Here is a 16327-nt window from a genome sequence, read left to right as displayed (position 1 = left end):
TAAAAGTGTATTTGACGCATCAAATAGTGTTATTTGTGTATTGTTTGTGACACGCAAAGGCACAAGGGAAACTCTAGACCCACTCCAATTTGCATACCGCACCAACATTGTGTGTGTGTGTGTGTGTGTATGTGTGTGTGTGTTTAGGGACTTCTTGGGCTGTACAAGGGGATGGGGGCCCCCCTAGCCAGCGTAGCTCCTATGATGGCCATTAGTTTCTTTGGGTTCGGACTGGGAAAACAGCTGTTGCAACCAGACTCCACTAAGACACTGATGTAGGTATTCCTTTCTTTCTTTCTTTATAACAGTGTCGCTGGGAAACAGGAAGCAAGTTCAGGCAGAGAGTTTAATAATAAACGTAACACAAGTGCAGCGTACAGACATGGAACGACATGAATGCTGCTTGGGGAATAGACGTAAGGGAGTGCAAGATATAGAGGAGGTAATGAGAGAGGAAATGGAGTCCAGGTAGTCACGTATACTCCCTCTCTGGCCTCTAGGTCATCAGGCTGCTGATTATCCTGCACACCTGTCACCATCGTCTCGGGCACCTGCGCTTCATGTCACTCACCTGGACTCCATCACCTCCTTGATTATCTTCTCTATATCTGTCACTCACCTGGACTCCATCACCTCCTTGATTATCTTCTCTATATCTGTCACTCACCTGGACTCCATCACCTCCTTGATTATCTTCTCTATATCTGTCACTCACCTGGACTCCATCACCTCCTTGATTATCTTCCCTCTATCTGTCACTCACCTGGACTCCATCACCTCTTGATTATCTTCTCTGTATCTGTCACTCACCTTGGTTCTTTCCTCAGGTATTATTGACTCTTTTCATGTAGGTGCGTTGTTTGTGTTTATTTTATTAAAACACTCACTCCCTGAACTTGCTTCCTGACTCTTAGCGCACTCGTTACACAGGTGAGCCTCATCATGAGGAACAGGTGAGCCTCATCATGAGGAACAAGTGAGCCTCATCATGAGGAACAGGTGAGTCTCATCATGAGGAACAGGTGAGCCTCATCATGAGGAACAGGTGAGCCTCATCATGAGGAACAGGTGAGCCTCATCATGAGGAACAGGTGAGCGTAATGATTGATACCAGGTGAGCCTCATCATGAGGAACAGGTGAGCGTAATGATTGATACCAGGTGAGCGTAATGATTGATACCAGGTGAGTGTAATGATTGATACCAGGTGAGCGTAATGATTGATACCAGGTGAGCGTAATGATTGATACACAGTGAGCGTAATGATTGATACCAGGTGAGCGTAATGATTGATACCAGGTGAGCGTAATGATTGATACCAGGTGAGCGTAATGATTGATACCAGGTGAGCGTAATGATTGATACCAGGTGAGCGTAATGATGGTAACCAGGACCGGTGGTTAGTAAACAGGTGACGTCAAACGCCAGAGGGGAGGAGTAGTGGGAGTAGTTCTTTCTTTCTGTGTTCCTTTCTTTCTTTCTGTATTCCTTTCTGTGTGGTGTAATAGTTGAAATATGAAGCCTAAATATATCTGTAGCCCTTCTCTCTCCTATCATTCACTTCCATCCTTTCCACCCCTGAGTGACTACCACACACACATTCCTCACATTTACCTCTCTCTCTCTTCCCTCTTTCTGCCTCTCCTCTCTTCCCTCTTCCTGCCTCTCCTCCCTCTGTCTCTCTCTCTCCATCTCTCTCTCCCCCTCTCTCTCTGTCAGGCCTACCCAACTGTTTCTCTCAGGCTGTCTAGCAGGTGTTTTCACTACAGTGATAGTGTGTCCTGGAGAAAGGGTCAAGTGTTTACTACAGGTAAAATGACTACACTTACTCCCTGCCCCTTTCCATAACATCCCAAAGCTTCAAACCCAATCAAAAACACCTAAATTGTACTCCCTAATTTAGCCCCTTCCCCAAAATCCTAGTCCCTAAACCCTAGCTCCTACTCCCTAACCCCCTCCCCCTAGCTCCTACTCCCTAACCCCCTCCCCCTAGCTCCTACTCCCTAACCCCCTCCCCCTAGCTCCTACTCCCTAACCCCCTCCCCCTAGCTCCTACTCCCTATACCCCTCCCCCTAGCTCCTACTCCCTATACCCCTACCCCTAACACCTACTCCCTAACCCTCTCCCCCTAACACCTACTCCCTAACCCTCTCCCCCTAACACCTACTCCCTAACCCCTCCCCCTAACACCTACTCCCTAACCCCTCCCCCTAACACCTACTCCCTAACCCCCTCCCCCTAACACCTACTCCCTAACCCCCTCCCCCTAGCTCCTACTCCCTAACCCCCTCCCCCTAACACCTACTCCCTAACCCCCTCCCCCTAACACCTACTCCCTAACTCCCTCCCCCTAACACCTACTCCCTAACCCCCTCCCCCTAACACCTACTCCCTAACCCCCTCCCCCTATCACCTACTCCCTAACCCCTCCCCCTATCACCTACTCCCTAACCCCCTCCCCCTAACACCTACTCCCTAACCCCCTCCCCCCTCCCCCTAACACCTACTCCCTAACCCCCTCCCCCTAACACCTACTCCCTAACCCCCTCCCCCCTCCCCCTAACACCTACTCCCTAACCCCCTCCCCCAAACACCTACTCCCTAACCCCTCCCCCTAACACCTACTCCCTAACCCCCTCCCCCCTCCCCCTAACACCTACTCCCTAACCCCCTCCCCCTAACACCTACTCCCTAAAACCTACTCCCTAACTCCTCCCCCTATCACCTACTCCCTAACCCCCTCCCCCTAACACCTACTCCCTAACCCCCTCCCCCTAACACCTACTCCCTAACCCCCTCCCCCTAGCTCCTACCTCCTATACCCCTCCCCCTAACACCTACTCCCTAACCCTCTCCCTCTAACACCTACTCCCTAACCCCCTCCCCCTAACACCTACTCCCTAACCCCCTCCCCCTAACACCTACTCCCTAACCCCCTCCCCCTAACACCTACTCCCTAACCCCTCCTCCTAACACCTACTCCCTAACCCCCTCCCCCTAACACCTACTCCCTAACTCCTCCCCCTAACACCTACTCCCTAACCCCCTCCCCCTAACACCTACTCCCTAACCCCTCCCCCTATCACCTACTTCCTAACTCCTCCCCCTAACACCTACTCCCTATACCCCTCCCCCTAACACCTACTCCCTAACTCCTCCCCCTAACACCTACTCCCTAACCCCCTCCCCCTAACACCTACTCCCTAACCCCCTCCCCCCTCCCCCTAACACCTACTCCCTAACCCCCTCCCCCAAACACCTACTCCCTAACCCCCTCCCCCTAACACCTACTCCCTAACCCCCTCCCCCTAACACCTACTCCCTAACCCCCTCCCCCTATCACCTACTCCCTAACCCCTCCCCCTATCACCTACTCCCTAACCCCCTCCCCCTAACACCTACTCCCTAACCCCCTCCCCCCTCCCCCTAACACCTACTCCCTAACCCCCTCCCCCCTCCCCCTAACACCTACTCCCTAACCCCCTCCCCCTAACACCTACTCCCTAACACCTACTCCCTAACTCCTCCCCCTATCACCTACTCCCTAACCCCCTCCCCCTAACACCTACTCCCTCCCCCTCCCCCTAACACCTACTCCCTAACCCCCTCCCCCTAACACCTACTCCCTAACCCCCTCCCCCTAACACCTACTCCCTAACTCCTCCCCCTAACACCTACTCCCTAACCCCCTCCCCCTAGCTCCTACCTCCTATACCCCTCCCCCTAACACCTACTCCGTAACCCTCTCCCCCTAACACCTACTCCCTAACCCCCTCCCCCTAACACCTACTCCCAAACCCCTCCCCCTAACACCTACTCCCTAACCCCCTCCCCCTAACACCTACTCCCTAACCCTCTCCCCCTAACACCTACTCCCTAACCCCCTCCCCCTAACACCTACTCCCTAACCCCTCCTCCTAACACCTACTCCCTAACCCCCTCCCCCTAACACCTACTCCCTAACCCCTCCCCCTAACACCTACTCCCTAACCCCCTCCCCCTAACACCTACTCCCTAACCCCCTCCCCCTAACACCTACTCCCTAACCCCCTCCCCCTAACACCTACTCCCTAACTCCTCCCCCTAACACCTACTCCCTAACCCCCTCCCCCTAACACCTACTCCCTAACCCTCTCCCCCTAACACCTACTCCTTAACCCCTCCCCCTCCCCCTAACACCTACTCCCTAACCCCCTCCCCCTAACACCTACTCCCTAACCCCCTCCCCCTAACACCTACTCCCTAACCCCCTCCCCCTAACACCTACTCCCTAACCCCCTCCCCCTAACACCTACTCCCTAACCCCTCCTCCTAACACCTACTCCCTAACCCCCTCCCCCTAACACCTACTCCCTAACCCCCTCCCCCTAACACCTACTCCCTAACCCCCTCCCCCTAACACCTACTCCCTAACCCTCTCCCCCTAACATCTACTTCCTAACCCCCTCCCCCTAACACCTACTAGCACCTAGTTACTACCTAACCCCTTCCTCCTAGTTCCTACTCCCTAACCCCTTCCCCCTAGCTCCTACTCCATAACTCCTACTCCCATACCCCTAGATCCTACTCCCTTCCCCCTAGCTCCTACTCCCTAACCCCTAGCCCCTACTCCCTAACTCATATCTCTTATCTCCTAATCTCTTAACCCTAGCGCTTACTTCCTATCCCCTTCCCTCTACCTCCTACTCCCTAAGCCATATCTCCTACTCCCTAACTCCTACTCCATAATCCCTTCCCCCATATCTCCTGCTCCCTTCCCCCTTCCCAATAGCTCCTATTCCCTGACCCATATCTCCTTCTACCCAACTCCTACTTCCTAATCACTTCCCTGTAGCCTCTACTTCCTAATCCTTACCTCCTAGCTCCTACTCCGTAAACCCTTCACCCTATTTCCCACTTCCTAACCCCTTCCCCTAGCTCCTACTCCCTAAGCCCTAGCTACTCCTCCCTAATACCTAGCTCCTCCTCCATAAGCCCTTTCTCCTAGCTCCTAATCCCTTCCCTCTAGCTCCTACTCCCTAACTACTCCCTAATGGATCTGACAGGATTGGATAGATGTGTGTGTGTGTGTGTGTGTGTGTGTGTGTGTGTGTGTGTGTGTGTGTGTGTGTGTGTGTGTGTGTGTGTGTGTGTGTGTGTGTGTGTAGGTGCAGGCCAGCGGGGGCCAGCAGGCAGTACGGTATGCAGGTCCTCTGGACTGTGCTCTCAAGTTGTATAAAACACAAGGCATCCGCTCCATCTACAAAGGAACAACACTCACACTCATCAGAGGTACACACACCAGACTTTACCCTGTGTGTGTCTTTAAATCTATATTGCACTTTGGTTCCCATGATAGTAATATAAATCAGGTATAAGTTCAACATGACTAACTACTAGCGTTGTTCTGCCCTGGATTGAAATATATCATTGTTGTTCAATAAAATGAGACTAGTTCACCAGTCTGTTGCTCTCAAATGCATTTTACAATATACCTCTCTTCTCTCTCTCTCCCATTCTCTCTCTCCCATTCTCTCTATCTGTCCCTCTCTCTCTCCCATTCTCTCTCTGTCCCTCTCTCTCCCATTCTCTCTATCTGTCCCTCTCTCTCTCCCATTCTCTCTCTGTCCCTCTCTCTCCCATTCTCTCTCTCTATCTGTCCCTCTCTCTCTCCCATTCTTTCTCTCTATCTGTCCCTCTCTCTCTCCCATTCTCTCTCTCTCCCTGTCCCTCTCTCTCTCTCCCTGGCCCTCTCTCTCTCCCTGTCCCTCTCTCTCTATCTGTCCCTCTCTCTCTCATTCTCTCTCTCTCCCTGTCCCTCTCTCTCCCATTCTCTCTCTCTCCCTGTCTCTCTCTCCCTGTCTTTCTCCCTGCCCCTCTCTCTCTCCCATTCTCTCTCTATCTGTCTCTCTCTCTCTCTCTCTCTCTCTCTCTCTCTCTCTCTCTCCCATTCTCTCTCTCTCTGTCCCTCTCTCTCCCATTCTCTCTCTCTCCCTGTCTCTCTCTCTCTCCCTGTCCCTCTCTCTCCCATTCTCTCTCTCTCTCCCTGTCTCTCTCCCATTCTCTCTCTCGCTTTCTCTCCCATTCTCTATCTGTCTCTCTCTCTTTCTCTCCCATTCTCTCTCTCTCCCTGTTCCTCTCTCTCTCAAATTCTCTCTCCCTCCCTGTCCCTCTCTCTCTCCCTGTCTTTCTCCCTGTCCCTCTCTCCCCCCTCCTCTAGACGTGCCTTCTAATGGTGCCTACTTCATGGCTTATGACTTCCTGAAACACAAAATGACAGCTGAGGGTGAAAGGTCAGTCTCATGTTACCATTACAACCCCAACACCTCTTCATCCAAAACTTTATAGAACACACTGCAATAATTGGTAACAGATATCAATCACTTGATATATAAATGTTTAACCCTGCGTGTGTGTGTGTGTGTATAAATGTTTAACCCTGCGTGTGTGTGTGTTCCAGTGTGTCCCAGCTCAGCACTCCAAAGATCCTCCTTTGCGGTGGCATAGCGGGCATCTGTAACTGGATTGTGGGACTTCCACCCGACGTACTCAAGACCAACTTCCAGACAGGTACACACACACACACACACACACACACACACACACATTCACTGAACCCAGGTCGACCCAATGTCCTTTGGCTGAAGGTTTTTGATTTGTTTATTTGTAATCTCATCAAAAAAAGAAACGTCCTGTGTTTATTTTCAGCAAACTTAACATGTGTAAATATTTGTATGAACATAACAAGATTCAACAACTGAGACATAAACTGAACTAATTTTACAGACATGTGACTAACAGAAATTGAATAATGTGTCCCTGAACAAGGGGGGGAGGGGTCAAAAGTAACGGTCAGTATCTGGTGTGGCCACCAGCTGCATTAAGTACTGCAGTGCATCTCCTCCTCATGAACTGCACCAGATTTGCCAGTTCTTGCTGTGAGATGTTACCCCACTCTTCTACCAAGGCAACTACAAGTTCCCAGACATTTCTTGGGGGAATGGCCTTAGCCCTCACCCTCCGATTCAACAGGTCCCAGACATGCATGATTGAGATCAGGGCTCTTCGCTGGCCATGGCAGAACACTGACATTCCTGTCTTGCAAGAAATCATGCACAGAACGAGCAGTATGGCTGGTGGCATTGTCATGCTGGAGGTTCATGTCAGGATGAGCCTGCAGGAAGGGTACCACATGAGGGAAGAGGATGTCTTCCCTGTAACGCACAGCATTGGGATTGCCTGCAATGACAACAAGCTCATTCAGATGATGCTGTGACACACCGCCCCAGACCTTGACGGACCCTCCACCTCCATATCGATCCATATCGATCACCTCCATACTGAGTGCAGGCCTCGGTGTAATGCTCATTCCTGCGACGATAAACGTGAATCCGACCACCACCCCTGGTGAGAGACGAAACCGCGACTTGTCAGTGAAGAGCACTTTCTGCCAGTCCTGTCTGGTCCAGTGATGGTGGGTTTGTGCCCGTAGACAACGTTGTTGCCTGTGATGTCTGGTGAGGACCTGCCTTACAACAGGCCTACAAGCCCTCAGTCCAGCCTCTCTCAGCCTATTGCGGACAGTCTGAGCACTGATGGAGGATTCTGGTGTAACTCAGGCAGTTGTTGTCACCATCCTGTACCTGTCCCGCAGGAGTGATGTTCAGATGTACCGATGCTGTGCAGGTGTTGTTACACGTGGTCTGCCACTGTGAGGACGATCAGATGTCCATCCTGTCTCCCTGTAGCGCCGTCTTAGGCATCTCACAGTACGGACATTCAAATGTATTTCCCTGGCCACATCTGCAGTCCTCATGCCTCCTTGCAGCACGTTCACGCAGATGAGCAGGGTTTTTCAGAGTCAGTAGAAAGGCCTTTTTAGTGTCCTAAGTTTTCATGACTGTGACCTTAATTGTCTACCGTCTGTAGGCTGTTAGTGTCTTAACGACCGTTCCACAGGTGCATGTTCATTAATTGTTTATGGTTCATTGAACAAGCATGGGATACAGTGTTTAACCCCTTTACAATAAAGATCTGTGAAGTTATTTAGATTTTTACAAATTATCTTCTGAAAGACAGGGTCCTGAAAAAGGGACATTTATTTTTTTGGTGAGTTTATTTATTTGTTACCCTTTATTTAACCAGAGAGGTCACATCTCTCTAGACCCAAACTGCTACAGACCTATATTTATCCTACCCTGCCTTTCTAAACTCTTCGAAAGCCAAGTTAATAAACAAATTACCGACCATTTTGAATCCCACCGTACCTTCTCCGCTATGCAATCTGGTTTCAGAGCTGGTTATGGGTGCACCTCAGCCATGCTCAAGGTCCTAAACGATATCATAACCGCCGTCGATAAGAGACATTACTGTGCAGCCGTCTTCATCGACCTGGCCAAGGCTTTCGACTCTCAATCCCCACATTCTTAACGGCAGACTCAATAGCCTTGGTTTCTCAAATGACTGCCTCGCCTGGTTCACCAACTACTTCTCAGATAGAGTTCAGTGTGTCAAATCGGAGGGCCTGTTGTTCGAACCTCTGGCAGTCTCTATGGGGGTGCCACAGGGTTCAATTCTCAGGCCGACTCTCTTCTCTGTAGACATCAATGAGGTCGCTCTTGCTGCTGGTGATTCTCTGATCCACCTCTACGCAGACGACACCATTCTGTATACTTCTGGCCTTTCTTTGGACACTGTGTTAACTAACCTCCAGACAAGCTTCAATGCCATATAACTCAAGTAAAACTAAATGCATGCTCTTCAACCGATCACTACCTGCACCTACCCGCCCGTCCAGCATCACTACTCTGGACGGCTCTGACTTAGAATACGTGGACAACTACAAATACCTAGGTGTCTGGTTAGACTGTAAACTCTCCTTCCAGACTCACATTAAGCATCTCCAATCCAAAATTAAATCTAGAATCGGCTTCCTATTTCTCAACAATGCATCCTTCACTCATGCTGCCAAACATACCCTCGTAAAACTGACCATCCTACCGATCCTCGACTTCGGTAATGTCATCTATAAAATAGCTTCCAACACTCTACTTAACAAATTGGATGCAGTTACCTCATTTGCACACACTGTGTATATACTTTTTCTATGTGTTATTGACTGTATGTTTGTTATTCCATGTGTAACTCTGTGTTGTTGTTTGTATCGAACTGCTTTGCTTCATCTTGGCCAGGTCACAGTTGTAAATGAGAACTTGTTCTCAACTGACCTACCTGGTTAAAAAAAGGTGAAATAAATAAATACAAATAAATCTCTTTTCCAAATGTGACCTGGCCAAGAAGGCCGCATGCATAGTTGACAACATAAAACACATGATATGAAAACACATGATATATACTGTATATTAAACACATAACACATGGTAATTAGCACATGGTATAAAACACATGATATATACTGTATATTAAACACATAACACATGGTAATTAGCACATGGTATAAAACACATGATATATACTGTATATTAAACACATAACACATGGTAATTAGCACATGGTATAAAACACATGATATATACTGTATATTAAACACATAACACATGGTAATTAGCATATGGTATAAAACACATGATATATACTGTATATTAAACACATAACACATGGTAATTAGCATATGGTATAAAACACATGATATATACTGTATATTAAACACATAACACATGGTAATTAGCACATGGTATAAAACACATGATATATACTGTATATTAAACACATAACACATGGTAATTAGCACATGGTATAAAACACATGATATATACTGTATATTAAACACATAACACATGGTAATTAGCACATGGTATAAAACACATGATATATACTGTATATTAAACACATAACACATGGTAATTAGCACATGGTATAAAACACATGATATATACTGTATATTAAACACATAACACATGGTAATTAGCACATGGTATAAAACACATGATATATACTGTATATTAAACACATAACACATGGTAATTAGCATATGGTATAAAACACATGATATATACTGTATATTAAACACATAACACATGGTAATTAGCACATGGTATAAAACACATGATATATACTGTATATTAAACACATAACACATGGTAATTAGCACATGGTATAAAACACATGATATATACTGTATATTAAACACATAACACATGGTAATTAGCACATGGTATAAAACACATGATATATACTGTATATTAAACACATAACACATGGTAATTAGCATATGGTATAAAACACATGATATATACTGTATATTAAACACATAACACATGGTAATTAGCACATGGTATAAAACACATGATATATACTGTATATTAAACACATAACACATGGTATAAAACACATGATATATACTGTATATTAAACACATAACACATGGTATAAAACACATGATATATACTGTATATTAAACACATAACACATGGTAATTAGCATATGGTATAAAACACATGATATATACTGTATATTAAACACATAACACATGGTAATTAGCATATGGTATAAAACACATGATATATACTGTATATTAAACACATAACACATGGTAATTAGCACATGGTATAAAACACATGATATATACTGTATATTAAACACATAACACATGGTAATTAGCACATGGTATAAAACACATGATATATACTGTATATTAAACACATAACACATGGTAATTAGCACATGGTATAAAACACATGATATATACTGTATATTAAACACATAACACATGGTAATTAGCATATGGTATAAAACACATGATATATACTGTATATTAAACACATAACACATGGTAATTAGCACATGGTATAAAACACATGATATATACTGTATATATACTATACTGTATAAACACATAACACATGATATATACTGTATATTAAACACATAACACATGGTAATTAGCACATGGTATAAAACACATGATATATACTGTATATTAAACACATAACACATGGTATAAAACACATGATATATACTGTATATTAAACACATAACACATGGTATAAAACACATGATATATACTGTATATTAAACACATAACACATGGTAATTAGCATATGGTATAAAACACATGATATATACTGTATATTAAACACATAACACATGGTAATTAGCATATGGTATAAAACACATGATATATACTGTATATTAAACACATAACACATGGTAATTAGCATATGGTATAAAACACATGATATATACTGTATATTAAACACATAACACATGGTAATTAGCACATGGTATAAAACACATGATATATACTGTATATTAAACACATAACACATGGTAATTAGCACATGGTATAAAACACATGATATATACTGTATATTAAACACATAACACATGGTATAAAACACATGATATATACTGTATATTAAACACATAACACATGGTAATTAGCACATGGTATAAAACACATGATATATACTGTATATTAAACACATAACACATGGTAATTAGCATATGGTATAAAACACATGATATATACTGTATATTAAACACATAACACATGGTAATTAGCACATGGTATAAAACACATGATATATACTGTATATTAAACACATAACACATGGTAATTAGCACATGGTATAAAACACATGATATATACTGTATATTAAACACATAACACATGGTATAAAACACATGATATATACTGTATATTAAACACATAACACATGGTATAAAACACATGATATATACTGTATATTAAACACATAACACATGGTAATTAGCATATGGTATAAAACACATGATATATACTGTATATTAAACACATAACACATGGTAATTAGCATATGGTATAAAACACATGATATATACTGTATATTAAACACATAACACATGGTAATTAGCACATGGTATAAAACACATGATATATACTGTATATTAAACACATAACACATGGTAATTAGCACATGGTATAAAACACATGATATATACTGTATATTAAACACATAACACATGGTAATTAGCACATGGTATAAAACACATGATATATACTGTATATATACTATACTGTATAAACACATAACACATGATATATACTGTATATTAAACACATAACACATGGTATAAAACACATGATATATACTGTATATTAAACACATAACACATGGTAATTAGCATATGGTATAAAACACATGATATATACTGTATATTAAACACATAACACATGGTAATTAGCATATGGTATAAAACACATGATATATACTGTATATTAAACACATAACACATGGTAATTAGCACATGGTATAAAACACATGATATATACTGTATATTAAACACATAACACATGGTAATTAGCATATGGTATAAAACACATGATATATACTGTATATATACTATACTGTATAAACACATAACACATGATATATACTGTATATTAAACACATAACACATGGTAATTAGCACATGGTATAAAACACATGATATATACTGTATATTAAACACATAACACATGGTAATTAGCATATGGTATAAAACACATGATATATACTGTATATTAAACACATAACACATGGTATAAAACACATGATATATACTGTATATTAAACACATAACACATGGTAATTAGCACATGGTATAAAACACATGATATATACTGTATATTAAACACATAACACATGGTAATTAGCACATGGTATAAAACACATGATATATACTGTATATTAAACACATAACACATGGTAATTAGCACATGGTATAAAACACATGATATATACTGTATATTAAACACATAACACATGGTAATTAGCACATGGTATAAAACACATGATATATACTGTATATTAAACACATAACACATGGTAATTAGCACATGGTATAAAACACATGATATATACTGTATATTAAACACATAACACATGGTAATTAGCATATGGTATAAAACACATGATATATACTGTATATTAAACACATAACACATGGTAATTAGCACATGGTATAAAACACATGATATATACTGTATATTAAACACATAACACATGGTAATTAGCATATGGTATAAAACACATGATATATACTGTATATTAAACACATAACACATGGTAATTAGCACATGGTATAAAACACATGATATATACTGTATATTAAACACATAACACATGGTAATTAGCACATGGTATAAAACACATGATATATACTGTATATTAAACACATAACACATGGTAATTAGCACATGGTATAAAACACATGATATATACTGTATATTAAACACATAACACATGGTAATTAGCATATGGTATAAAACACATGATATATACTGTATATTAAACACATAACACATGGTATAAAACACATGATATATACTGTATATTAAACACATAACACATGGTATAAAACACATGATATATACTGTATATTAAACACATAACACATGGTATAAAACACATGATATATACTGTATATTAAACACATAACACATGGTATAAAACACATGATATATACTGTATATTAAACACATAACACATGGTAATTAGCACATGGTATAAAACACATGATATATACTGTATATTAAACACATAACACATGGTAATTAGCACATGGTATAAAACACATGATATATACTGTATATTAAACACATAACACATGGTAATTAGCATATGGTATAAAACACATGATATATACTGTATATTAAACACATAACACATGGTAATTAGCACATGGTATAAAACACATGATATATACTGTATATTAAACACATAACACATGGTAATTAGCATATGGTATAAAACACATGATATATACTGTATATTAAACACATAACACATGGTAATTAGCATATGGTATAAAACACATGATATATACTGTATATTAAACACATAACACATGGTAATTAGCACATGGTATAAAACACATGATATATACTGTATATTAAACACATAACACATGGTAATTAGCACATGGTATAAAACACATGATATATACTGTATATTAAACACATAACACATGGTAATTAGCATATGGTATAAAACACATGATATATACTGTATATTAAACACATAACACATGGTAATTAGCACATGGTATAAAACACATGATATATAACACACAACACGTGCTTCTACATCTGAATGGCTTCCTGTTTGGGGTTTTAGGCTGGGTTTCTGTATACCTATTTGAGATATCAGCTTTATGTAAGAAGGGCTATATAAATACATTTGATTTGATTGATTTAACACATGATATATGTCTAACACATGATGTAGAACATGGTGTTGAGAGATGACGGTAATGTCCATGACTCTGTAAGTGAATAAAGTTCTGAAATACATTGGCAGCTGCCCTAAGATGGTCGTTTAGGTCACATACACCTGGTCTGAACACCAGAGGATGGAAACCAGATGTTTGACTCCAATCCAACCATTATAATGAGCCAGTCCTCCTATAGCTTCTCCCACCAGCCTTTTCTGGCTGCTGATTCTATGTATTGGCCATTGAGAGGCTTTAAGCCACCGGTCGGCCATATTGGCTCTCCCTAGTAGGAACAGTTCCTCATAGGAATGAATGGAATTCTACCATATTTCATTTAAATGTTTCAAAGACAAAATAACATTTTTTATGTTTTGTTGTAGTGGGGACAGTAATATTAGTACTCTCTAAGAAATATATTTTAGGGAAAATGTTTTTATTAGCTCACATAATAAAATATAAAAGTAAGCATGAAAGTGTCTGTAATATAATACTTGGGAAAAACTAATGTAGATATTTATAAATTAATTTCTATAGCTTTTAAAATATGTTTTACAATTGTGGAGGAGCACCCCCTGTCAGTCATCCAGGGATACACATCACTGGGCCAGACACACCCCCTACCTCCATCCCTGTTAGGGGCCAGACACACCCCCTAACTCCATCCCTGTTAGGGGCCAGACACACCCCCTACCTCCATCCCTGTTAGGGGCCAGACACACCCCCTACCTCCATCCCTGTTAGGGGCCAGACACACCTCCTACCTCCATCCCTGTTAGGGGCCAGACACACCCCCTACCTCCATCCCTGTTAGGGGCCAGACACACCCCCTACCTCCATCCCTGTTAGGGGCCAGACACACCCCTTACCTCCATCCCTGTTAGGGGCCAGACACACCCCCTACCTCCATCCCTGTTAGGGGCCAGACACACCCCCTACCTCCATCCCTGTTAGGGGCCAGACACACCCCCTACCTCCATCCCTGTTAGGGGCCAGACACACCCCCTACCTCCATCCCTGTTAGGGGCCAGACACACCCCCTACCTCCATCCCTGTTAGGGGCCAGACACACCTCCTACCTCCATCCCTGTTAGGGGCCAGACACACCCCCTACCTCCATCCCTGTTAGGGGCCAGACACACCCCCTACCTCCATCCCTGTTAGGGGCCAGACACACCCCCTACCTCCATCCCTGTTAGGGGCCAGACACACCCCCTACCTCCATCCCTGTTAGGGGCCAGACACACCCCCTACCTCCATCCCTGTTAGGGGCCAGACACACCCCCTACCTCCATCCCTGTTAGGGGCCAGACACACCCCCTACCTCCATCCCTGTTAGGGGCCAGACACACCTCCTACCTCCATCCCTGTTAGAGGCCAGACACACCCCCTACCTTCATCCCTGTTAGGGGCCAGACACACCCCCTACCTCCATCCCTGTTAGGGGCCAGACACACCCCCTAACTCCATCCCTGTTAGGGGCCAGACACACCCCCTACCTCCATCCCTGTTAGGGGCCAGACACACCCCCTAACTCCATCCCTGTTAGGGGCCAGACACACCCCCTACCTCCATCCCTGTTAGGGGCCAGACACACCCCCTACCTCCATCCCTGTTAGGGGCCAGACACACCCCCTAACTCCATCCCTGTTAGGGGCCAGACACACCCCCTACCTCCATCCCTGTTAGGGGCCAGACACACCCCCTACCTCCATCCCTGTTAGGGGCCAGACACACCCCCTAACTCCATCCCTGTTAGGGGCCAGACACACCCCCTACCTCCATCCCTGTTAGGGGCCAGACACACCCCCTACCTCCATCCCTGTTAGGGGCCAGACACACCCCCTACCTCCATCCCTGTTAGGGGCCAGACACACCCCCTAACTCCATCCCTGTTAGGGGCCAGACACACCCCCTACCTCCATCCCTGTTAGGGGCCAGACACACCCCCTACCTCCATCCCTGTTAGGGGCCAGACACACCCCCTACCTCCATCCCTGTTAGGGGCCAGACACACCCCCTAACTCCATCCCTGTTAGGGGCCAGACACACCCCCTACCTCCATCCCTGTTAGGGGCCAGACACACCCCCTAACTCCATCCCTGTTAGGGGCCAGACACACCCCCTACCTCCATCCCTGTTAGGGGCCAGACAC

At 43.7% G+C, this 16327-nt stretch overlaps 1 protein-coding gene across 2 annotated transcripts in view; it reads left to right on the top strand.

Moving 5' to 3' along the window:
• LOC110532875 (mitochondrial carnitine/acylcarnitine carrier protein) overlaps window positions 1-16327 on the top strand; it is a 43486-nt gene that overhangs the window by 7525 nt on the left and 19634 nt on the right. For both annotated transcript variants that reach the window (XR_005053415.1, XM_036989143.1), the window contains exons 3-7: window positions 148-275; window positions 1719-1809; window positions 5148-5271; window positions 6200-6272; window positions 6440-6549. Coding sequence is in view for 1 of the 2 variants with exons in the window: in XM_036989143.1 (XP_036845038.1) it covers window positions 148-275; window positions 1719-1809; window positions 5148-5271; window positions 6200-6272; window positions 6440-6549 (526 nt within the window). In the remaining variant the exon portion in view is untranslated. The remainder of the gene's footprint in view (window positions 1-147; window positions 276-1718; window positions 1810-5147; window positions 5272-6199; window positions 6273-6439; window positions 6550-16327) is intronic.

The sequence above is a fragment of the Oncorhynchus mykiss genome, chromosome 9 (assembly GCF_013265735.2).
Source record: "Oncorhynchus mykiss isolate Arlee chromosome 9, USDA_OmykA_1.1, whole genome shotgun sequence".
NCBI lineage: Eukaryota > Metazoa > Chordata > Actinopteri > Salmoniformes > Salmonidae > Oncorhynchus > Oncorhynchus mykiss.
The sequence above is the reverse complement of the archived record's forward strand: the minus strand, read 5'-3'. Positions and strand labels throughout refer to the sequence as shown.